At 41.9% G+C, this 25,034-nt stretch overlaps 1 protein-coding gene and 1 long non-coding RNA gene across 4 annotated transcripts in view; both read right to left on the bottom strand.

Moving 5' to 3' along the window:
* The window catches only part of med13a (mediator complex subunit 13a), a 77,438-nt gene extending 62,725 nt beyond the window's left edge, over window positions 1-14,713 (bottom strand). The window contains exons 1-2 of the mRNA XM_020085754.2: window positions 14,045-14,713; window positions 5,714-5,948 (exon numbers count right to left, since the gene is read on the bottom strand). Of these exons, the coding sequence (XP_019941313.2) occupies window positions 5,714-5,948; window positions 14,045-14,110 (301 nt within the window). The 5' untranslated portion in view covers window positions 14,111-14,713. The remainder of the gene's footprint in view (window positions 1-5,713; window positions 5,949-14,044) is intronic.
* Window positions 14,714-18,920: 4,207 nt separating this feature from the next.
* The window catches only part of LOC109628358 (uncharacterized), a 31,203-nt gene continuing 25,089 nt past the window's right edge, over window positions 18,921-25,034 (bottom strand). For 2 of the 3 annotated variants that reach the window (XR_011238630.1, XR_002202648.2), the window contains exon 6: window positions 18,921-20,915. This is a non-coding gene — a long non-coding RNA (uncharacterized lncRNA). The remainder of the gene's footprint in view (window positions 20,916-25,034) is intronic. The other variant, XR_002202649.2, reaches the window with a different exon arrangement.

The following is a 25,034-nucleotide window of genomic DNA, read 5'->3' as shown; positions in this document are numbered from 1 at the left end:
GGTTAAAATAAGACTACTTTAAATGCGAGGAAAGTTGCGCAGGATAAAATAGAAACTCTCTGTCAAAATCGAATAATCGGTCTGGGTCCGTATATAACGGCGTCTGAGTCCAGCCTGTCGTCCGCCTTTTGGTGACCTATGCTTTAGATGATGGTGGACAATTTGTTTCACTTCAGCTTGTTTTTCAGGTGATTTACATAATCCAGACGTGGACAAGATCGGTTTGAAATTCGAAAAAGAATCTGGTTGAAATTTGTATATTCTTTAGACATATAGGCAGTTAATTTTGAAGGAGATATGTTTTCCCCACAGACAAGACAAAAAAAACTTTCAACTGACTAATGAAATATGCCCTTTGGAAATGGATATTCTACCCCGAGGTGCAAGGGGGGTTGTTTTTATTTCACCTTTGATTCAAGGCATGGAGAAGAGTGGTCAAACAAGGACAAAAAATCCTATGAACTTGGCAAAGGCAGAAAAATTCAAAGAATTACTGCATACCAGCAAAGACAACTGTCAGAATATCACTGTCAAAGCAAGAATGCTGCTAAATAGAGCCTTTCTTTGTTTAATCATTGAAATGGATTCCTATCATTACGTAGGGGAGGAGATGGACATTTTATTACAGATTTCCTCTCTGCTCCCCCTGCCATTTCTCTCTTTCATTTTCTAGAGATGTGACCCAACACATAGTTAGGGCTGCAGCTTTGGATTATTTTAGTCATCAAGTATTCTATCTATTATTCCATCGATTAACCGGATAAGAAATACTTGAGTGTGAGTGTTTGTGAGAGAGAGTTTGTGAGTGCAAGTTGGGCCAACATCTTTAGACCCTCTCGTTAGACACAGACGGCTGCAGCCTGCCACGCACAGAATATAATTTCAGTGTCTACTATAATGTAGGAAAATATATTTATTAGTTGTTTACAGGGATTTCTCCAAAAGCGTAACTTCACTCTCCACCGATCAACAGTAACTAGCGGCAGAGCTAGAGCCACCGCACTTCGTTACGCCTGCACGAAGGCACACATACAGGTGATGAGTCCAGGTATGTCAGGACAAAAGGTGTGAATGGACGATACTGCAATTAAATACAACACCCTGCTATGCTTGAGTAAATGGGCAAACTATGTACACAGGGACACTTTAGCTTGGTTGTACTTGTTTTGGTTTTTCGAGAGCACCCGAAGGCAGCACCAACAACTAAACTTATGGGGTAAATATCGTTTGCATTGTAAACAATGCTTTCTGTCGTCTCTTTCCTTTGTTATGCAAAGGAGCAAGAAATGGTGTTAAAAAAAACACCTGGCAACATAATCTGCAAACTATTCGGAGAACTCCGCCCTTAAACACTCGTGCAACAGTTATACTCATCCGTGTGAAACACAGTGGCCACTGAGCAGTACGAGAGCCCGTCTACACCCATTCGCCAGCAGCACATGGATTACAGCAAGCTTCGGGGCAAAGAATTTTTATCCTTGGTTTTTAGTAATCAATTTATTCAAGTTACTCAAGGAGTTGTTTCAGCCCTACACCCAATAAAGAATATATGTGTGAGCTCCAGGGACCACAGTACAGAAGACCTTTTCTAACTTTCCCACTGTCAATCATTGAAAGACAGGAATATACAAGAATAGTTGTTTACCTTCGTCTTTAGTTTTTCCCCTTCAACTAAATAAAAAATGTAAAAGATCTCTGCGATGTTTAGTCCACCAAACAAGAGTCATTTGAAGCTGAAGGAATAGTGAGAGAGGAAATGTGTAAAACGGAATGGGGTGCAGTGAGAGCACTAGTAGGACATGCAGTGCAGGGATCAGTTCAAACTAGTAAGGCTCTGTCCAAACTAATACGTTTTTACACTAGATAATTATAGTGATATAACTTTGTAAATTGCTTATGACGCAACACTGTGTTTTAACTTCATTGTTGCAGAAGAAGCAACACTCAGAGGAGCAGAGTCACTTGTTGAGTAATGCACCTCAGTGCAGTGGCGCTGATTTGATACTATCGATATCGACTGATATAAAAGAATATATCGTGATAAGATTTTCCAAATGCTGTTTGACAACAATACCCATGGAGAAAAGTCTTTCAGCCATGTCAAGAAATGTATGATAAAATGTAGAATTTCACAGCTCAATAGCAACAAGCAAAGACAACAAGGACAACAACAGTTTGTTATCCATATTGCATTCAATACTGCTAGTCGAGCCTGACGCCATTTGTTTAATGGGTCACATGGTAGGAGTGTGGCGATTAGGGGAAAGATACACTGTGACTTGATAAGACTCAATCAGGAAACAAACATGGCTGCTCATCTTATTCTGTCCTAATGTCTGTCTCTGTCCATCCAGACCAAAACACAACTCTGGACTTTGCAAACTAAAACAGGGCCAGCTGCATTTTCAAAATTCTGTTTTATGGGCCTAATAAGCACAGGTATAGCTAAGATGATGCATTTTTAAACTAAAGCCCTTTCATGTGAACACAACCTATAGACTAAGGTAAGTACTATGTAGCAATGACCTTAAAATAAAGACATCATTCCTTATTTCTTTTACTTAAAAAAAATAAAAAGTCAGCGGGCCACAGGAGGAGGAAGAAGTAATTTACTGTATCTTTCACTTGACCAGGGCGTCCCTGGGCAGGGGACCTCACCGGCTTAAAGGGAAAGGACAATGAAGAGAGTGTAGGATTTGCATAAGAATACATGCCCACATTCAACTACGAGGAGGGAGGAAGCAAGCCATTTAATTCAGCAATGGCATTCTCTTGTTGAAAATAATTTCTGTGCATGGTCAGGAGAAGATTAGAATTGGTTTTCTCCTTGTGTAACGAGCAAGGCGGGTTTCCAACAGCACAGAAAAGGCGCTTGGTGGTTTGTTACCCATACATTTCTTCAATGGTGATTAAGTGTTAGACGTTAAAAGATCCCTCAAGTTTTCCGCCCTTCACGACTCTCATCTCTCAAGCTCACTCCTTCTCCCCTCATCTCCCTGGAGTGAAGGGATTACTGGCACGCTGGTATACAGAAATGGCACTTGCTCAAAATTAAAAGACTTTCACAGGCCGCTAATCTAATGAGGATGGAAGAGAGAGAGAGAGTGTGTGTATATGTGTGTGCGTGTGTGTGTGTGTGTGTGTGTGTGTGTGTGTGTGTGTGTAAGCAAGCGCAATTTCGGTCACAGAAATGAAAGGAAAAGAGCAGATTTTCATGTTTACCACCAACATTGCACTGAAGTTAAGCTGAATCACAATGTGAAATAGGAAGCTTTTAAGAATTCTCAAGACATGCTGGGACCAAAGGCAAAAAATGACACCCATCTAATGGTAAGAAGAGAGTGGTGGTAAAAAGAATGTTGGGCTGGTCCTGTCACAGTCTGCTCTGCCATTGTGACTTCTAGTGTGTCGACGCACCCATCTGCAGGGAGGGCACCTTGTAGAGTCAATAAATGCAGCCAGCTGTCAATCATTCTACTTCTTGGGATAGACCAACAATATCAGAGCAGTGTTCTTCAATCATGGTGCCCAGGACACAGAAAAAAAGATAGTTTCTTCCCTACAAGCATCCACCTAAACTTCCTCTGGTTCCTGATCAAGCTGAAATCAGGGAACTCGGGAGGATGGTAAATTCATGTTACTAAGTGTCTCTATGAAATGATAGACACGGGTCTACAGGAACAGGTCAGAACTTCTGACATTCTTCCATCCCCATCTCAGCTGTGTTATCAGGTTTCAGGACACACCATCCTGAAGAGACTGATCAACAGCTGCAGGTGCACAGGTTGAGGGGGGGAAAGGAGGACAGAAGGGGGCCCTCCAGCAACTTTAGATCCACCCAGAGACGCTGCCCTGTCTCATTTCACTGCCAGAGTCCCAGAGCAGTTACAAAAGGAGGGGAAGCTCAAGAAGAAGGGAGCAGCAGCTTCCAAAATAGGAAAAATGGAGCATGACACCGTCCATCTGGGAACCATTCACACTGAGACACAGCTGAGTCAGGTTGCGAAACACTTGAGTATCATGGTGAGTGTGAAACATCTCATCAGGTGTTCAGGATATACATCTGTGCTGTCCATGGGGACAGGGAGGAAGAAATGAACTGCACCATGGTTTTTATTACATTCATGGAAGACAACATCTGAAACAGGACATTTCAAGACTTGCAAAAATCCCAATTCATCCAGTGTTTACTGTATCATCATGATACACTTCTGAACGCCTGCCACAAAGTCAAAAAACTACCACCACTGAATGATAAACAGGTATCCAAATTCAAGTGTCAGATCAAACTGAAAAATGGGATTGAATACCCAGAGGAGCACCAGCAGGGGTAGAGGTAACAGGTGAGATTGACAGAAAACAAAGATATAGAGTTGTTTGCATATATGTATATTGTTTAGTTATTCATTTGTGACAATGTTCTATAAATAATACAGTCAATAAAGTATTATTCGACAAGTAATTTACGAAAGCACCCCGTCAACTACCACCACAAAGCCTGCGCAGGAACACCGCAGTGACTGTAACAATTTCCAAACATAGATTCTCCATGCCACCCTGTTCTACTTGAAATGTAGCTCACTCCATTAGAGGGCCAGAGCCAGACGCTTCAGGTTATTACCAGGACCCGTTAGGCCTGAATGAGCTGCCCATTGTAGCCTTCAGCTCCCATTTTGAGTCCACTTCAGGCACAATATCCCCATAATGAAGGGGGGGTCACAGACAGGCTGTGCTTGGCTCAGACTCCAAAGTTCAATCTACATGGCAGAGGGCATGAATAAAGATGGCCTTTTCCCATCTTCCATCACTAATATCACGGTTACTGAAGAGGGAAACAAGAAAGTGGGGGCTGGATGTATTTGCCTTATTTCTGCTTGGCTGCTCCTGCATGCTGTGTTTCTCGCTCAAGTTATGACCACAGTGAATTCTGCTTCCGTTACCTTTTTCCTTTCTGTTTCAACCGACATGTGGCTGTGGACTACTTATTCTATCTGGCAAAAATAAAATGCCAGGTGCTGATGTGGAGTAGGGCAGCAGTCACTTAGATATGATAATCCTCTATCAGACACTCATCCAATAATCGGACTCCCAGTGTCTCCAGGGAGAGGGAGTTGGCACTATCAGCCTTACTCAGTCAGAAAAGGGTAAAGGGGGTAAGGTATCAGATTACACAGATTTTCAGATTTCCCTGAGGTTCTCAGTTACAGGGCTTCTTCCTTGTGCAATCTGTGACAATCAAAAATTAAATCTGTGTCTTTTTTCACTCTACAACATATCTTGACAAAGCAATCTATGAGCCCTCCACAGGACTCATTATTTTTAACAGCCATCATTGTTTTAGCTATATAATCTTGAGTGAATCAAACAAAAGGTACATTGGTAGGGTAAGTAAAATCATATTCTCTGACTGACACAGAGAAATACAATCTCTCTCTCTCATTTCATTTTTCAAAAACACTCGAACAACCGACTTGGCTGCAGAGTAAATTAACTGCTCCTCAAGTGATACATCCATGTCTGAGAATATTGTTCTTATCCCTTGCACTCAATCACTGAACCTCTTGAAGCACTCTGAATGTTGTTCCACAGCTGACCCTGACCTCTGACCTTCATGTGCTGAGGAAGTATCATTAAGACAATGTACCTGCAAAGCTCTTGAAATACATTTTTTTTAAATTACATGCCCCTCATGTGCATGTCAAAGGTCGCTCACCTGCAAGCTCATGGTGGATGAGATCTGCGAAGTTAGGGTCGTCCCCCCACCAGAAAAGCCAAAGCTCCCTCCGACCCTGTCGTTGACTCCGCCGCCATACACTTAACACGTCGGCCTTCAGGCAGTGGCTGAAGCTGCATAGGATGGGATCCTCCTCTGTCACTGGGAAGAGGATGGGTGCAGAGGTGGGACCCTGCCACACAAACCTCTTCCATTTGATCCCCGTCAAGTCAGCCTGGAGGACAAGGGAAAGGGGAGGGAAAGAGAGTGTTAAGTGTGCAGAGCTGCTGCTTAAGGACACAATCGGCATCCAACCTAAACATCCTGAGCAGCGTGTGGAGTGTGTATTAAAACAACATTCTTTACACAAAAGAACAACAAAAAAGTTAGATAACTGTTTGTTTCTGCAAAGTACTGTGTACTTATGTTTCAGGTTGTTCCGATATCACTTTGAACAACATGTTCGATAAACAATATGAAAAAGGTAATACTGGTAAATGTAGTCTCGCCACCTTAATCCTCATTGTTGGCAATTACTCAGGGATGTGTGTACTTTGCCTTTCTATAAACACCATGTGGCTTTTATAGAGAGAACAAAACACATAGGAAAAAGCCTCACTGGCAGTAAATCACTGGCGGGGTTATTAAGTGTTAAAGCATTACACTGCACTGCTAGCTACTGCTTATCAGCTGCACACCAACAAACTGCCCATGTGTAGCTAAACAAATGCATGCATGCAAATACTAACTACAACAAAAAAGACAAACAGAGAATGCCCAAACACGTACACCCCCATTTCCGCTGGCAATCCGGATCCTCTGTTGCCAGTGGCATCCAAAGGACTGAGCCTACATTGAAAATCTAATGTTTTCACAAGTAAACCTAGATTTACAAAGACAAGGTTTATATATCAGTTGTATCCGAGGCACAACCAGAATAAAGGTGACAACACCACAAGAAGATCAATACATGGAGCTTACTTCCCTGTGAGATAGAAAAGTAACAGATACAGAATTTGATAGAAAGAAAGAACACAGCGCTTAAGAAGACCAAGACCAAGAAGTCCTGATTGTCATGGACTTCCCTCGACAGTCGCAGGACCTCAAGCCCCTTTAAGAATGTGAAGACAGAGAAAGCCAAGCACTCTGACATCACAGGAATCTCTAGAGCATGGTCAAATAACGCTGGAATATGACAGGTCATCAGTAAACTTGTTGACATGATGTCATGAGTGCGTATGCATGTTGTCAAAAAAATGGACACATGATAGTTCAGCATATTACTGTGCGAACTGCTCATTTTCATGTGGTTTAGTTCTATTTCATTCAGGCTGAGATGCCAAGTTGTACAGGTCCCTGTATATTCAATCAGTTAATCCGTTACAAATCAGGGGATATCTTAACTCAAGTGCAGATGCGCTGAGCCTGAACAAGTGATTACTCATGGTTGTGGAAAAGCGGTGGTCTTTCGCCTGGCTAGGGATAAGCTGGGAGATTTGTGGAGTTATTTGTGGTGGTGGTGGTGAGGGTTGGGGCTAGGCTGGGGATTGTCAAAACAGAGCATTGTGTGGCGTCAGCAGCAGCAGAGCTAGATCACAACAACAAGTTAGCAAGCCATAAGACACTGTGGCCTCACACAGATCAACAAATCATTAGAAACCAGAGGTTAAAATCTGTTTTGACTACATTTATGGCTCCTGTTCATGCCCAGGCTATACATCAGCAGTATACAGGCTCGCCAGTTATGTTACAAGTGTACACCTTATGTCTCATCAATAAACAGAAAGCACATGTTTGGTTTGTTTTCCACCAGTAACTTAAGAAAAAAGTTGGTTTATAATGTCAGCATAAATTAACACAGACGTTTGCCAGGATACTTGATCAAAACATCATGGTATCTAATGAACAATCTGGCTTCTGAGGAATTCATAGGCTGCAACACATGCTGAGCACAAATTCTGAGGTGCAACCAACGGAGCTAACTAGGTCTGTGTGTAATGACAGAGGGTGTAATGCAGCAGTGAGGCTTCTCCTTCCTGCTGGAGTGTGAGAAGCGGCACATTACACCTGCATCTCACTCGGAAACATCTGTGCACACAATGCAAAGGGGGGCGGGGGCTGGGACAACGGTAAACTGTGAAACCAGATCATAAGCCGTGCAGATAGGCAATTAGCAAAGGAACACCCCAATCATCTTACTGACCATTCATGGCCAAGTCCCCAGCGGTACTGTGTGTTTCACTGTATAAAAGGTTTAGTTCATAAGTGCCCTTCTGATTTTATTATCAGCCTCTGCTCCTCCTAGATATTGGTTTAACACTTTTACACATGATTATGTGCTGCACACAGACAGCCGGGCATCAAGCTGCTCTCAGGGGACTGATACTTCAGTTTGAAAAACGTATCTCATTCAAATAAAAGTTTCAGTAACTTATTTTTTCATTTACTTAAGATGATAGGTTAACTTTTAAAAGGGGAACACTTAGAGAAAGGAGAAACGCACATAGCAAATTACAATCAATGAACAGCTACTCGATCAATTGATAGGTCGGTTACATAAACTGATGAGAACTTGGATTATCAATCAACTGTGAATTATTTAATAATAAAAACTATCTGCTTGTTACAGACTTTCTCAACTGACATTTATCGTTTCAACTGATGTATTTATTGCACAGATCATTTTAAAAACATCAGTCCCATGTGATGTAAACATACTTTAACAGTCAGCCTGGAATCAGCTGATCTTTGAATGGGACGCAGAGAAAACACTGACTGATCTCCAGTTGCTGCAGTGCAACCGAACACGCAGGGTAAAGGGAGCTGACAACATCCTGTGACCACTGAAAATTGGTGTGGAAGTTTAGCTTCTGCAGTAGCATGTGCCGCTGAAGTATTGAATGACAAGCAATAGCAGACGTCTTCATCTTAGATTACAATTCTTTCCTTTTTACCACAGTTTGCATTACAAACAAGATGTTTCCATCTATGATGCAGTTTCATAGCAATTAGGCAACTGAAAACATGAATCTCATTTAGAACATGTGTAATTTAAAAAGACATTCACTACAGCAAGTGTAGTATTAAGTATAATGCTGTGGGTTATTATCCCCTGTAATAAATGCCTCATTGAATGTAACATCTTCATCCTCACTTGATCATAAAGAAAAAGCTTTTCATAAATGCACAATAATTACAACGTGTCTTAAATTCTATGCTGCCAAAAGTAGTTAAATAATATACTGTAAAAACAATACTGCTTGTGATCTTCATCTCTGCTCTGATCAAGATTCAAGGACGCACCCTTTCCTCACACACATGTTGGGAACATGCCGCAGATTAACACCTAACCACAGCTCAATGGGAAGATATTGTGAAATTTATAAAATAACCGTCTCTAAATGTGATGTATAGTTTAAAATCATCCAACCGTGTAACACCATGTTGGTTTAAAAAGAATCAATAAGACAAGTTCAGAAACTCTCGCTGTTAGAGGTTGGTACACTTCAGCTTATGTTATAGTTTAGTCCAGAAGAGGAGAGGTTTTGGTTTGATGTATTCATGCCAGTGAAAACAGATAATCTACCTAAATTCTGCTCTTCCCTCTTCTTGACAGCCATTCAACTGATCAACTTTAAACGCGGCTGGTGCATGGCTGAGGGCCCAGGGAAGTGCAGAGTTGGCTGTGACGTTTTTTTTCTCGGATGAGCAGCTCTTAAGGAACTCAAAAATAGAAACATTAAGTTACAGTCGCTGACTTGGTTGGTGCTTGAGTGAGCATCCACATAACCTACGTCATCGATTACAAAAGAACTCAGGCTGCAGTTACAAAACCTCGCACAGGATCATGAAAAATGTGGGAGTGTTTGGGAAAGACTCAAGTTCTGCAAATTGGCAGTACAACAGCTATGTACAGTCACTAGAAGCAAAAGCATCCCGGAGCGCTTCGTTTACGACGCAGCAACAGGCAGACAGCACCAGTTTGTTTACTCACCAAAGCAAGATATACTATTATTCTTAACAGGCAGAACAATTGATTTATTCACCTCTGGTGTTATAGTAATGTAACGTAACGTCATGCACAATCCAGCTTATTCAATCGCTGTATATTTTCTGTTTCCTGCCATGTTTGAGTGAGAAACCAGCTTAAAGTAACTTTTATTCATGTCAGTAAATCGTTTCAAACCTCATTTCCTTGCTGGAACAAAAATACATTTGCAGGTGATTTTCTTAAGTGCTTTTTACTCCAGTGATTAAATATATCCATGTCACACCTACTTTAAGTTTTAAGTCACGTTCCTAAATCAAACTGATTCTCCAGTTCAGTGAAACAGCTGACACACAGCGAATATTTATTAATCTTCACTCACTTACACAGTTTATTATGTACACGGAGAAGATATTGTTCACTTTTTATTGAATCTGTTAAAGAGCATGTTCATTCATTTGAATGGCCATTTCGGAGGCTTTAATTTATGGTGTTGTTGAATCGTGGTGGGTTATAATGAGGGGTCTTCCCTAAATGTTATCAACCTTAATTTATATAACTGGGATTGGAAAAATATTAGGAACACCTCTTAGTATAACCTAGTGCCATGTATTAAAGCCCCAACTTAAACACATCTCTCAAACAGATTCAATGAAAATCTAAACGCAGATGGATTTGCTGCAGGCCTGCAATCCTTTTGAATTTGTGGTCCATTAATGTTTGATCTGATATCTGAAGCATGCATTGTAACAGTTAATATAGCACAACACAAGAGCTGCAGTAATGGACATGAGGATATAAAACGTTTCCAAAGAAGGTTGTTACAGTATAATGAAGATTTGTGCAATACATTATGTTGACAATCTACAGAGTGGAGAAGTATTCATGGACATTCATAGTTGTCTTTTCTCTTGTACATTGATTGGATGTTGTATTTCAACAAAATCACTTCCAGTGAGAAACTATGCTCCATACCGTAAAAAAGTAGAGGTAAGGTTGGAGTAAGCTGGACCCAAATTGAAACTTAATAAAGTTTAAGTGACTGTAACCTTTGATGGACTTGGTCTAACACTGTATCGATTATGACCCAGGGCTGGTGAGAAAAGTTTTTAAACTGAAGGTGTGCAGCAGCTCTGGAGCTGGATGAGTTTGTTTTAAACCTGCTGAACTTATTTTGGAGAAATAGAAGAAAATGTGTAAGGTCCCTTTGAATGAAACCAGTCTGTTCCCACAAGACTTAAACCAGAATCTGTGTTGTTTACACTGAAAGTGGGCCACGTATATGTTCTGCTGATTCATAATAGATGTGATAAAAACTGAAATTGTTTATGTAATCTATGATTCTACTAATGATTTAATAAAGTGTAATGCTCCTTTTGAAATACTAAACTGATGGATTACCTAGCACTGTTGTGTGGCAGCATTCTGGGTCTACAAGTAACAATGTGCAAAACATACTAAAATCTGATTTGTCATATTTGTCTTAAATCATATTTTGCAAAAAATGCATTTGACTGTATTTATCACAACTTTGGTCTGAATCTTATCCCAGCTACTCATAAGAGTATTTACGGTACATACTCGGAGCCTGAAGAGGCAGAACTTAATAGTCCCACTGTCAAAGATTAGACACATCAGTACTTCACACCCCATCAGCGATAAATGCTCCTTCTGCAGTTGTTCGGTCTGTCCTTTCAAAATAAATCACAGTCTGTGTGCAAAAACAGGGTGCATTTCCTTCCAACTTTGTGTTACACATGCACATGCCTTAAACACTCTGCTGTAAAGCTGCACGGTATTTCCTCTTTACTGTGTAGTGACTGCTCAGGTATCTGAGCAACTGCTTATAAAATGTCCTGGCAGAACGAGCGCTGTGGGTCATGAGGAGTTTTATCTTTCATATTCCAAAGCCAAAACTCACACGGCTGCTGTGGGGTGGAATCTAAGGCCAAAGACACTAGATATGGCCAAAGAAGCTGTCCTAAGGTGATGCGTACTTGGGAGGTTATGACCCCTGATTTTGCCAGCTGCTCACCTTCCCCTGGGCCACTTTGGGCTCTGGGCCTCAGAAGGGAACACTGTGTTCAAACAGCTGCCATCCTGCTTTTCAAGATATGAGACAAGCAACAGGTGATGCTGCTCAAATCGTGTTGCAGATGCTTCTCCTCGAACGAGTCTGTGTCACTTTTCCTATCTGTCATCGATCAATTTCATTAGAGCTGGTTTATACATGGTTCCCGTTAATTTATTACATGCCCCATTCAATGCTACCAGCAACAGAAGGGCTTTTTATAAAGGTTTGAACGGACTCCAACACTGAAATGCATGCCAGGCTAAACTACAATTTTCATAACAAGCCAGCTCCATAAGTGCATAATAATATAGGAATACATAAACTAAACTTACATGCCAAGTAGATTCCATAAGGCTCTTTAGAACACAAAAAAAGCATGCAACAAGTAGTATCGTTCTCAAGAGAAAACCATCCACTGAAAAATGAAGCAGGGAAAAAGTGCCACAGTGTGTTCACATTCTTTCACCATAAAACCACAAAGTGGAGTCTGTTCAGTGAGTGAGTCATAACAGCAGTGGTGTTATGCTTAGTCTCACTGTGCAGGAAAATGTCAGCCAGACAGGCACAGCACCACAACGACCAGCCTCCACCTCGCCTGTCCACTGTAGCCAACGCTGCCTTCAAGTGCTGTCGTAAACATTGTAATTACCAGTGCAGCACACACAATCGACCCAAAAGTGTAGTGCTGAGAGTGGGGGATTTTCTGCAATGAGAAGTTGCCTTTAGGGGGCGGACAGTTAGGAAGCTGGGTCAATTTCTGATGAAAGCAGTGTAGTTTTACAGTATACTGTTATTATACAGGCATCTATGTCAATATCGCAATTTATGAATTTCTACTCACACTCCTCATTTAACTTTTTCACATAGATGCAATATAAACTCAATCTACAGCCTATACGTTTTGTGATATTTTACTTCCACTTCACTTCAAATTATTCAGTGTCACTCAATATGATAAAAACATCTACTTTGCCCTAACATTTAACTTTCAGCACATGACAAATCATATTAACAACTTCCCACTGAGGAGGCAAGATGTTAAATTGAGCACATTACGGTAGTATTACGCTTCTCGGCTAAACCTTCAAGTGAAACTGTAGTTAAGCCTGCTGACAAGCCAATTAACTGTGACAACAAACACATTCAGACCATGTTCTTGATTATCCAGCCGCAGGAGGGACTGTACACCCTTTACATCTGCTGTAGTGGCAAAGACACAGTGGATGATGATCGCTGTGACATCTCTCTCAAATTGGATTTGAAAATATACCTGTGAACTTCCAAGTGTTTAGATGCACAACCACAACTATTAAGGGCAATGACAACCACCCACAACTGACAGCTGCGTATAATGAAAAAGATATTTGAAGTCTGGCAGACAAACAAGGAAATGCATAACACTCTTCCAGCCAATTCACACTGTAGCTTCATGGTAACAGAAAGTGCAGCTGAGATTTGTACAGGAATGCGTGCATGCCACAGATTGTATAATTCCACCTGGGGCCTGTGCCCTAGTTGGTGAGAATATGAGAAAATAAAGTCCAGGGATATCATGATAGTGACGTGTAAACAAATACTGTTACCTCAAACGATCTCTCTGCACATGCTTGGTGCTAAACAATAGCTGTCAGTGTGGGGGGGGCGGCTAGTGCAAGTTAGACACTGACAATGGTCCAACGTGGGGTTAAGTTGTCAGTGTTACACAAAAAACACTTAGTGTGTCAGTGATTAAAGCTGCAAACGTGTGTGTTTGATTTAAAGCAGAGCACTTGATACAGCATAGTGGAAGTGCAACGAGGAGGAGGGGGTACGTTTAATAATAAACACTGTGTGGAAGAGCCAGAAAGTGCAGCAACAACAACAACAACTCAACTCACAGGGAAAACACGAGTCCAGGCTGCAGGACGCTCAATGAAAACCACTTTTTCATTTATTCCAGCGTGTTAGCGGGAGATAGAGTCGCTGTGATGTGTCAGACGAGTGGAGCTTTAACAGGCGAGCAGCGCGAGCCTCGAGTGTTTGTGTTCGCAGAAAAGTGGGAAATGTGGCAGCGATGAGATTTTAAAAAAGGACAACTGGGTGACAAAGTGTTTGTAACGGGGGCTCGTGGAAACACTGTGGGATACCCTGTCCTGAGAAGATGTCAGCTCGACAGGGCCGTAAAGCCTAGCTAAGCTGCTATCAACTGATGCCCGTGCGGCTAACGTTAGCTTAGCCCCCGTTCAGCTAGTTAAAAATGGCTGCTTTCCTTTAGTTTTAAATCTCTTACCAGACAGAATAGATTGGAATGGCAATCCTCCAAGCTGGCCCCGTTCGGTACAAAACAAGAACTCATCCTTCTTCACTGCGAGGTCCAACTCTCCATCGTGTCGCGTCCCGGGAAATAAAGAACAATCGGGCGGATTTCGGTGTTTTTCGGAGGTGTGCAGGCTCAAATCAGCGACAGATATTTTTTGTGTAACATTTGGCTGGAGGAGAGTTAATTCAACAACCTCCCCCGACTGCAGTTCTCCCACCGCCGCCGGAGCCCAGAGCGGATAAAAGACTCCGTGTGGCCCTCACGTCGACATCTCCGGCAGCACACGGTGGGAACTCATGCAGGGAAGCGACAAATGTCCATAAAACAAAAAGAAAAGGAGAGCAAAGAAGCAACTCCCCCCCTCCCCCTTAGCCCTGGAACGGTCTCTGCTTAAAAAAAAAATAAAAGCCGTCCTGTCTCACTCCTCCATCGCAAAATCCGCTCCGAACACGAAACGCATCCCGTGAAAACCCCTCGAAATCCGGCATCGGCCTAGATTCGAACGATTGATCCGATCATTTTTCTCAGCCTCGGTTCCTGTTGGTTTCCATTTGAATTCATGGATTCCTTTCTTTAATGGCGGCCACAGGGACAACTCTGCCTTCCACAGCCTATTGGCTCGTTCGTGGTCAAAGCTTCGTCAAGCTGGCTGACGACAGGCAGACACACGTCAGACTGCAGGCGGCGTTTCCGGCGAAGTAAAAGTGCAGCGGGGTTTTATTCATCATTATAAATAACACAGTGGATGCAGATTCAGGAAAAAACGAATTTTGCTTTCTAATTTGATGACACAAAAATACACGTCCTTCTTCATTCAAGAACCACACATCTTAACTAGGCGCTGCAACATTTAAATTGTTAGACGCGTTTTATTTTGGTAGTCACAGTAACAACCGTGGTCTCTGGCCTGTGCCAGCTTGCCGGTGTCGTGGTCATGAGGGCTGTAATAACACAGGACTGATAGGTATTGCCGCTAGGCCGAGCGCAAGTGGCGCTACTGAGCAACAGATTTTGTTACTAATGATCAGCCCCTCTAAAGTTGCTCACTTTCACAGTGCACCACCTAGCGCATGAGATGTTGCACTTGCACAAGTGACACCGTGCAGCCCGAGATGCACCGGTGCGCCCTGGGTTTCTGGGTTTATTTCTACCCACTACATTCATTTCACCCCGCTCACCCCCCCTCCAGCAGAGCGAGGCTTCACATGGATAGAATAAAACTATTTATCAAGTGCAGAAAATTAAGAATAAATCATGTATATCACTGAAGAGAACAGAGGACACACCGAGAGCACAAATGGATGAATAAATAACACAGACACAATTGAAATGATGACTTAACGAAGGTCAAACAGCACAACTCAGGACATGTTAGTAAGTGGGAGGCATATTGGGAAGACAGTGGACTGAATGAAGGTTGGTCGATGTCTCTCTGATCCTCACACTAACCTGTTGCCCTGGTTATGTGCATTTATGCAGCAGGGGAAATAATATTGAACTATGATGTCACTGTTGGCTCCTCTATTTTAGAGACAAGATAGGATTTGTTGAGAGATGCTGGTGATATTAAAACACCACCTACACAACTTTCAGTATAACCAGAAGGAAACTTAAGAATCTTTCAACATATTGCTTCAGGGTTTCTTTAACAGAATTTCCCCAGAAATGAACATAGCCTGTGCTTCTCCTTCTCACACTGAGCATCCGAGTGGTGCAGGTGAAAGTTCATGATGAGGTGTAAACTGACCAACAGCCAGGTCGTTTTCTGTTTAGCTAAATGGTTGTATTGTTATTAATTGTCAAATGTTCTCAATGAAGGCCACGGTACTTTGGACAGTGAGTGCCAAGGGGGCAGGTGCTTGAGCAGCCAAAAGCCCAACTCCCTCTGCTCATGCCAGTTGTGCAGCAATAATGGAAGAGCATGGACCTGGACCTGTTTGACTTCACTTTGCAGAATTTGTGTTATTAATTCAACATTAGTATTTAAAATTACTAGTTTAAAAAGCATCTTTATTGAAGTGTAGTCATTCTCTGGCAGCAGCAGCCTCCAGTTCCTTCCAAGTAATTCCTGATTCAAACCAGACAGATGTTAATTATTAAACTCCACAATGTTTGCTCTTAAAATAAACATAGCAATATAGTGTGTATGATTTTTTCCCCAAAAAATTTCTTAAAACACTGCATAACTGAGAGCTGCTGCACCACTTATCTTACACAACCAGATAACTAATGATCACAATATGACAGAGATAAACCAAACAAAATAATCTTTTCTGATTTCATTCTTTTGGTTTGTATGTACTGTAGTGTGACTGATATTAAAGGGCATCCAGCTGAATTTACATTACCACTGAACATTGGAGCGTATCCTCTGTGAATACTGCGGTTGTTACAGTCAGTTCAACTGGAACCGATGGTTGAGGACAATTTCAACAATGAATCAAATCCTCCAAATTGTACACACAATATCAACATGAACAAAACTAATTCTCTCTCTGATCATATCATCTGTTTTGTAAAGTTAGTTCTTCAGGTAACGCAGGATTCTATTTTAACCCCATTGCCCTCTCATAGCAAAAATATCACTTCATTTCTAAGTTGGAGCAACATAGATTTATATAATATTAATGATGAGTTCTTTTTGTAATGCCTGGTAATTATAATTTTATAAATACTATGTAAGCTGATTTTAGTGGTTTGGTCTTTTCTTTTTAGACCTGATTGGCACCTGGTCATGCAGCAAACCTATAACTGCCTCTGTTATCCTAATGACTGATTAATAAGTAAAACTCTCCTCTGAACGAAACCTTTATTCAGCAGATCCTAACCACTGCTCTTGCTACTCTACGTAATCCTGTCTCTACAAGATGTCTCTGTTATTCTAACCAGTTACTTTCATGAAGTCATTGTTGCCTTTCTTAAAATTAAATATACTGTAACTATCGACGTGCTCATAAATCAGAATTATTCAACAATCTGCGTCAGTTATTTTCCCCTGTATCATATCCCATTTTTAAAGAGCTTTGGAAAAGCCGTCCATAAAGGTGGTGATGACAGGAGGACCCCAGGGCCAGAAAACAACTGGCCCCTCCTGAAACGCTGATGGAGTCATGAAGGTGTGGTAGCCTGAAGAGTAACAACACTGTGCCAGACAGAAACATGTGAGGTGATCACTTTGTTCCAGTGATTAGAGGATGTTTCACCTATACCTGAACTTGCAGAAGATGAAACCTGCGGACAATAAAGAGACAGTGTCTGTTCACACATTATCTAAGACACCATTGACACTAGACAAAAAAAGATTTCTCACAAGTCTCGGCATTGTTCCTGTTTGTGCGTGGCTCGAACAAAAAGTTGCACCTGATGTTTTCACTGCTCCCAAGCCATGTGATCTGGCGTAGATATATTAAATCTGCAAGCACTTAAAACCCAATATTAACACAATGTATAACAACAGTTGTGTGCTTGTTTTGTGCAGCCTCCGAGGGTCCTGCACAATCAGCTTTGTGTCTTCCATCTTATCCTCAAGGACCGAGCAGCTTTCTCAACCTTAAATCTCCCCATAGGAATGAATGATAATCTCACTTTCAGCACTTCCCACGCTTTATCATCACTCCCCTTGATACGAAATACAACTGTGGCATGATACCATCTGTATAAGATTGTTTAACAGAAGAAAAGCATCTAATAGTGCAGCAGATGAGTGCAGTTGTCACAGCAGAGGAACTAACGTGGATACCAGATCGTTATCTGGTGATGCTTTTCTCTCACTTATCTCAAGCTTCCTCTTATCTCGTCCCACTGAGACGCCCCAACATATATATATATATTCTAACTCAGCAGCACTCAGAAATATTGGAGAGGAGTAGGTAAAGTGTAAAATACAGGTCTGCCATATATGACCTTAGACAAGAAGCATGACGCACAGTGCTGTTACTGAAAGATCACAAGAGTCACGTGGCATATTTGAAAAGCTTTCTGCGAATCAATAAAATCGATCACACCGGCTGAAAAGGTTTTTCTTTCACTGGCGGACAAAGCTGCGGCATCCAGCAGTTAAGAGCAAGACTCCGAGGTCCATAGTTCAACAGCGTAACTTGTGTTTACAGAGGCTAAGTGGTGATATCCCCCTCTTGGCCTCTGCAGAGAAGGAATAGCTATGAAGAGGTCAACGAGCGTGCCATGTTCAAATAAAGTAGCTCTCCTCCCAGCCCCCACGTTAAAGCACACCGAGATCTGCTCTTTGCTTTCCCTCCCTCCTTCCTCGTCTGTCTTGTACACACACACACACACACACACATAAACAAACATGCTCATTGAGGACCCACAAGCCTCGTCTGCAAAGACAGATCGAGCAGATCTTTTGAAGATAATGAGAACAAGCACTTATTCCATTAATTTACACACATAGTAGCACTTGGCCGTGACTGCAACATTATTAAAATGCAGAATCAAAACATCTTGAGAGCCCAGATTTTTGCCTGAGTTACAATAATATAATAATTAGGAGCCAAAGGGCTGATCTGGAATATAAAAACACACAAGATTCAAATAGTTACAATATTTGGCTCATTTTGTAATTAACTGAACTGTAATCAACACTGAGCAAAAGCTTTGAATAAATGAATAAACTGACCTGTGCATTTGTCATATGTGGTAACCACTGTATATTAGTGAATTTGGTCTTAAAGGAGGGAATAAAACATGAAAATAAAAGTGCAACAGCACTAAAAGCTGCTGATAAAGTGGCAGCTTGGAAAGAGCAGAGTAACTCTACTCTAACTTGTGCTGCAAGATAAAACATAATGACGCAGTTGGCTGGTGAGAGAGGCAATGAAAATAAAAGTTAATCAGGAGGAAACAGAATGCACAACATTTAATTGGTTCTTGTTTGGTTTCAGTTCAGACGTAGTCAAATTTGTATTCTTTGGATTTCACTGTTCAAGATCAAGATCCAATTTATTGTTAATCACATCACAGACATTGTTTTTATTACATTACATTATTATAAAAAAAAGTAAATAGATACATATGGAACAAACAGACATTAGGATATTACATGTCATTACATCATACTGGATAGAGTTATCATTTCAGTATAGAAACATGGAGAATGAAATACCGAAGGAAATCTTATTGGACTTATTTCAAACTTTGCAGTTGACTCTTCTTGATGATCGCTGCAGAATAAGCCGTACTCCTTTTGAACGGTCTTGTAGTGGAGGATCTCATCAGGGAAGTTGATTAGAAATGAATGCATGAAAGGTCAATCCAGTGTTGCTGTGTGATTGTCTGATCTCAGTCAGATAAAGTGTGTGGGCTGATTGGCAGGTATTCAGGTTTTGTGAGCTCATCAGGGTAAGAAGGAGATGTCAAATGCAGAAAATGCAATCTAAAGTGTTTTGAGTTCTACTTTTCTGTACTCCTGGCAGCTTTTCCAAACCAATGTCTTTTGGATATTCGGATTTGCCGGTTAATAAGAGTAAAAGCTGTCTCCTTGTTCCCTGTCTTCACAAGGAATTCATAAACTTTTTTTTTTTAATCTGACACCAGCTCACATACAACTCTATACAACCTGCTTTGGTACAGGGCCAGTGCGCTACAACGCTCTCTGTCTCAGTCTCTTCAGAACAATGTCAAACAGTGTTATTCAGAGGCAGTTAGGCAGAGAGCTGCTCTTTGTTGAATCACTTCTGTCGTTAAATAGTGTGAAGTGCTTGTCAGCCCCGTTGTTGCAACACAGCTTTGCTTCTCTATCTGGGGCCCGAGGTCTGGCCGAGGTGAACTCTGCGCTCTCTCCCTTGATGGAGCCGAGGGTTCACTATTCGGTGCTGGCCCCGTGCACACAGGAACATTCCAGGCGCTCAAATAGAGCCATGGCTGTGCCTTTGTTGCAGTGCTGACTAGACAAGAGCCTTTCTGCAGGGCTGCTGCCTTTAAAAAGACGAAGTCGCGCATCCCCGCTGGTAAATGATCTGACACACTTTTTCCTGCTGCAGTCTTTTCACAAGCCCTTGTTGTTAGCCCGTCGTTGTTATTCTCCCCTCTCCCCTTCCCGCCTTCTTGGTTCCTTTGCCCCCCACACCCATCCCCTCCACCTCCCTCTTCCCATCCCTCTTTCATACACTTTTGCACACACATTGTAAGCAGATGGAGGAAAAAGGTGTCTATATCGAAGATATTTCCCCCCTTCTTAGGCAGCCTTCCACCCTGCAGAACCAGCATGGGATTAATAAATTCACTATGAATTGAAAGCTAATGAAATGTGCTCTCCCACCTCCCCCGCTGGGAGGAAGGCTGAGCGCAGAGCTCCTCGAGACAGAGGAAGAGCGAGAGAGAGAGGGAGAGTGAGATCATTGTCACAATTACACTATCAAAAGCAGCTGTCAGCAAAACCATAAAACTGGCCTGCGGTCAGGAGTGTGACCTGGGTGACTGGCTACAACATGCCTGGCATTCCTCTGTGACATGGTGCTTTGTCATTTTCTTCTCAGTGACACTGTAGGGTGGGCCACATCCAAGGAAACAGCATTCACTGAGTCTCAGGGTGGTGTAATTGTTCAGGTTCACGATGTGGACTTCCCAGCTCATGCATCAATATTTGTCAGGACAGTTGTTTTCTTTGACAATGGGGACACTCAATTTCAAAGGACACGTGTAGAAGGTTATACACCCAGGGTCCAACAGAGTGTACATGGGCACATAAAGATAATGGTACGATGCAATCCTCAGTCTTACTCTCGGATTACGGCAGTTTGTGCCATAATAAAGGAAACAGCAGCCACAGGAAATACATCCAGGTTTGCAGACACTGCAGTTTTCCCACCATCCATATGGAATGCTGCAATTAGATCAGAGAGAGAGAGAGAGAGAGAGAGAGAGAGAGAGGTTTATCAGAGAGCAATGGGGATGTTAGAGTTCAACTCAAGGGCATGTAGCGTGGTGGCTGAAGGGCTGTTGATGTAGTGGAGGCCCTTGTGCAGCAGGATCAGAGCAGCCTCTGCCCCTAATTGTTTAATTGGAGGCTGTGTGTGGGATGGAGGGGGCTCCAGAGCCCACGTGTTCCCCTCCCCTCCTCAACGATTGATATAGAGCCTATTTACCACCCAGTAAGCCTCGCCTCCTCATGATAGGACTTGATTGCCCCATCAGCACTGTCACCAGCTCACATCAGCTCACATCAACACCCCCCCGCCCCCTTTCAGCCTCGCCCCTCAGCTTCCTGCACTGCGCTCATTACATTAGTTGATCACGTTGTAAAAAAAATTGCAACACTTGCACAAATGTGTAAATTGAAGTAGCGCTGTGATTGATGGTTATCGCCGACCGCTATGTAACAAACAACAGATGTGAGAGACAATGGTCCCTGTTTGCGTCCACTCATGAGTCTACATTCCATTTTCAGCTCATTATTGTTAAGGTCTGAGTACCAGTCAATTGAATGAAGGGATTTCAGACATTTGGACCTTACACTCTACGTCTGTCTTCCACAAATCTGTCTGTCTGTACGTGGAACGCATATCTCAATAACCGTTCATATTATGGGCTTCACACTTGGCATGTGTGTTGTTAATGGCCCATTGAAGTGCAGTGTCAAATTTGCTGTGATTTGGACTCATGATAAGTTCAGAATTAATACATTTACAGTCAGTGGGGGGTGGGGCTTAACAGTGAGTCCGTGGTCCGAGTTCAACATGTCTTCTTCCACATCCTCAGATAAACCACACCAGTGGCCAACGACTGGCAGCCCGCATGTTTAAACTGGCCCACCAGCAATAATATGTTTTCCCAAGTTATTTTTATAAATTTGATTTTTACTATTTCAGCAGACTGACACAAATTCACTGGAGTTGCAGGTGCTGATCTTGGTCATAGTAGCAACATTCCTCGAATAACTTTCTATTTCGCAATTTGTCTGCAAAGTTAAAGCACAATGGTATGAATATTTTGAGAAGTTGTGTGCTGGGGTTTGAAGATTGTATTAATTGCTTAACAGACCTCAAAGTACGATGAACAACAACAGTTAAGTAAATCTTTTAACTTATATAAAAGCAAATTCAGTTTCATGAAAATATTGATTCTAAAAATGATGCAAAAACAGAATCCAGTTAATCATAGGTCACTGTTGCAGATTCAAAGAGAAAGCTGCAACCAGCATCACAGGTTAGACAGCCCTGGTCAGAACACGCACATAAACACATACTGACCTTCATTTAAGTTTTATATGTGCAGGGTTGTTTGAGCAGTTTGTATTATGTTTGAAAATGGAATTGACATCTCAGTGAGCAGTGGATTAATGAAATGCAACAGAAACCTTAAGAAACACTTTAGGACTCATTTGATCTGCAAATGAAGATTTGATTTTGAATGAACAAGGTATTGAACCATGAAATGATGAACACAGTGGGAAAAGAAAAGAAGTTTCCCTACAAGTTTTATGAGCTCTTACCTCAAACTGTAATGTCTCCAGGTTCTCATCATACTCATGACCATGACTAACTACATTGAATGATAATTCTGCTTTTTACAGGCAAACAAATACTTTTTGGCTATTTACAGCTGAGTGTAACACTCATGTGAATACATTTTGAAAGAATGCTATCATTGTATGCATCTGCAGGGAAACAAACAGCAACACACAACCAAGGATCCAGCACAGCACACTTGTCAATATTTTATGGGGTGTCGGTCAATATTCATGAGCAGGGGTTTATTTGAACAAGCCAGTTACTGGTCAATACGTTTACCAAGTGCAGCATCCAAGGTCTTTGTAAACAGGCTCTTCCCAACAGAGAATACTGACAGATACGGTATCATCCCCTGCTCTGTAATCAATAGATGCATTACATTAAATCTGTTGTAACTCTGAATGTAAAGAAAGCCCCGGGAATGTCTTCTCAATATCAACGCTGATTAATATTGACATAATCTCGGGAGGACTGTAGTTTTCATTTCTATTAATGCATCCAATAATACCTTGTACATGTCATTACCTGCTCTGTGCAAGCTGAGCAGGTTGTGAGATACAGGTTATGAGCTGCCAAAAAGACATCTGTCTGTACTGCTAGCAGAGACCACTGGACTGTTCCGTGTGTGTCTGCAGGCGTGTGTGCATCACTGTACGTCCAATATGTGTGTGTGTGTGTGTGTGTGCACATATGTGTGTATGGGTTAATTATTCACCATACAATATGCCATAAATACTCTCAACATAGCAAACTCGCATTGCAACGTGAACACTGGCTCAACCCTCATGCATTATGCATGTCTGCATCTGTGTCTTACATTTACTGTGTGGAGTGTCTTATTCTGAGGGGCAACATGGTTGGGATAAAGTATATGATCAGTGTGCACCATTCTCTGCACTGGATAGGATATATCAGACATAAGCTCTGTCAGTTTGGATGCACTGTCTCATGTTGTTTTTAACAATCATAGTGTGCAGCATTACATTTTAAGAATATAAGAACTTTTGCCTATTGATCATTTTGCTTAATTTAGAAAAAACAGAGGATAGAAACTGCATCTGTCACCCTCATCCGAAGTTGACTGCAGACTGAAAATTAAAAACGTGGAACTTATCATTCTGTCAGTTTATCTACAGTCTTAGTGGCAGATGGTGAAAAACCTGTGTAGACTCACTGTGGGTGATATAATTTAGTGACTAGTACTTCTTTACTATGCTCCACTTGTTTTGGCTGAGGTTATTTGGTTTGCAAATCAGATGTGCCCTCACATGTTTAAGCGCTTTCATGATATCATTTTATAAAGCCTGGGAATGGCACACCCGGCTGAGCTGGTATCATTATTATCACCGCAGCTTTGACTGGACCACTGCCACCGAATCTCAAAGCTGCCTAGTCAGACTACTGGAGCGCTGTAGGTTTTATTCCCCACAACAGGTAGATTGTAGAGCAGACAACAACAGTATATTTACTGGAACCACGCTGTATTAGATGGAGGAGGATAATACTTTGCTATAATCTCTTTGTGCTCATATTGATTAGAGATAAACATCTGCCCAGTACTATCAGCCACAGGCGCTCAGTGTTGATGTGGTTTTTGAGGACATATTAAATCCTTTTATTGTTCCCATGGCATCTCCACCCACTGCACACACGCACACACGCACATGAAAACACACCTACTCTGGCCTTTTCTCTCTGATACATGGCGTGTGGGACCTGATGAGTCAGAGTTAGCCTCAGCAGAGCCTGAATGAGTTGGTTAAGTTCTCTGTCACTCTGTGGCCTTTTAACTCTGACAACAACAACATGACAGCTCAGCCTCCCCTCATTTAACCCACTGTAGAATGGAGGATGATGCAAAAAATAGGATCTAACAGTAAAATTTTGGATTTTGAAAAAGTTATTCCAAGTTAGATATGAAATGTACGATGTTGCTGCAACGCCACCTATAGGCAAAATGTAATCACTCAGAGTATACACGTGCTATCCAAAACGTGGTTATATACTTGCACAGCATGTAGAGGAGTAATGAGAGTAGATATGTAAAAAGGCCTTGTCAACTATAAGTTAGTCAATAAGTTTTGGAGAGTGAAAAATTAAAGTGAATAAAGAGCTTTTTAGCCTCATTAAGATGTGCTATGTATCACATTTTATGAGGGATGAAAGCAACAAAAATAGCTGCGAACCATTTACTGTTAATACACTGTTGGACTAGGGGTTTTATTGCAGACCTCTAGGGCTCAACCTGACGGGGTGGAGGAAAGCAGCTCTCAGAAAGTGTGCAAATGCAATTTCCATCTTTCTCTAACCACCAGTCACTGCAGGGAGCGTACTGGACGCCCACTACCTGTGTTCATCAGGGGGAGTTCCTGCTGAGTGTCAGAGAGGTCTGCCTGCACTGAGCTCAGATTAACCCTTCACCGAGCAGGAACTGACCTTGTGAGACTGAATTTAAAAAATACCACTCACTGGCCTTTTCACCCCCTTCTGAC

Source organism: Paralichthys olivaceus, chromosome 15 (genome assembly GCF_024713975.1).
Source record: "Paralichthys olivaceus isolate ysfri-2021 chromosome 15, ASM2471397v2, whole genome shotgun sequence".
In the NCBI taxonomy this organism is placed as follows: domain Eukaryota; kingdom Metazoa; phylum Chordata; class Actinopteri; order Pleuronectiformes; family Paralichthyidae; genus Paralichthys; species Paralichthys olivaceus.
This window is presented reverse-complemented; position numbering and strand designations above follow the sequence as displayed.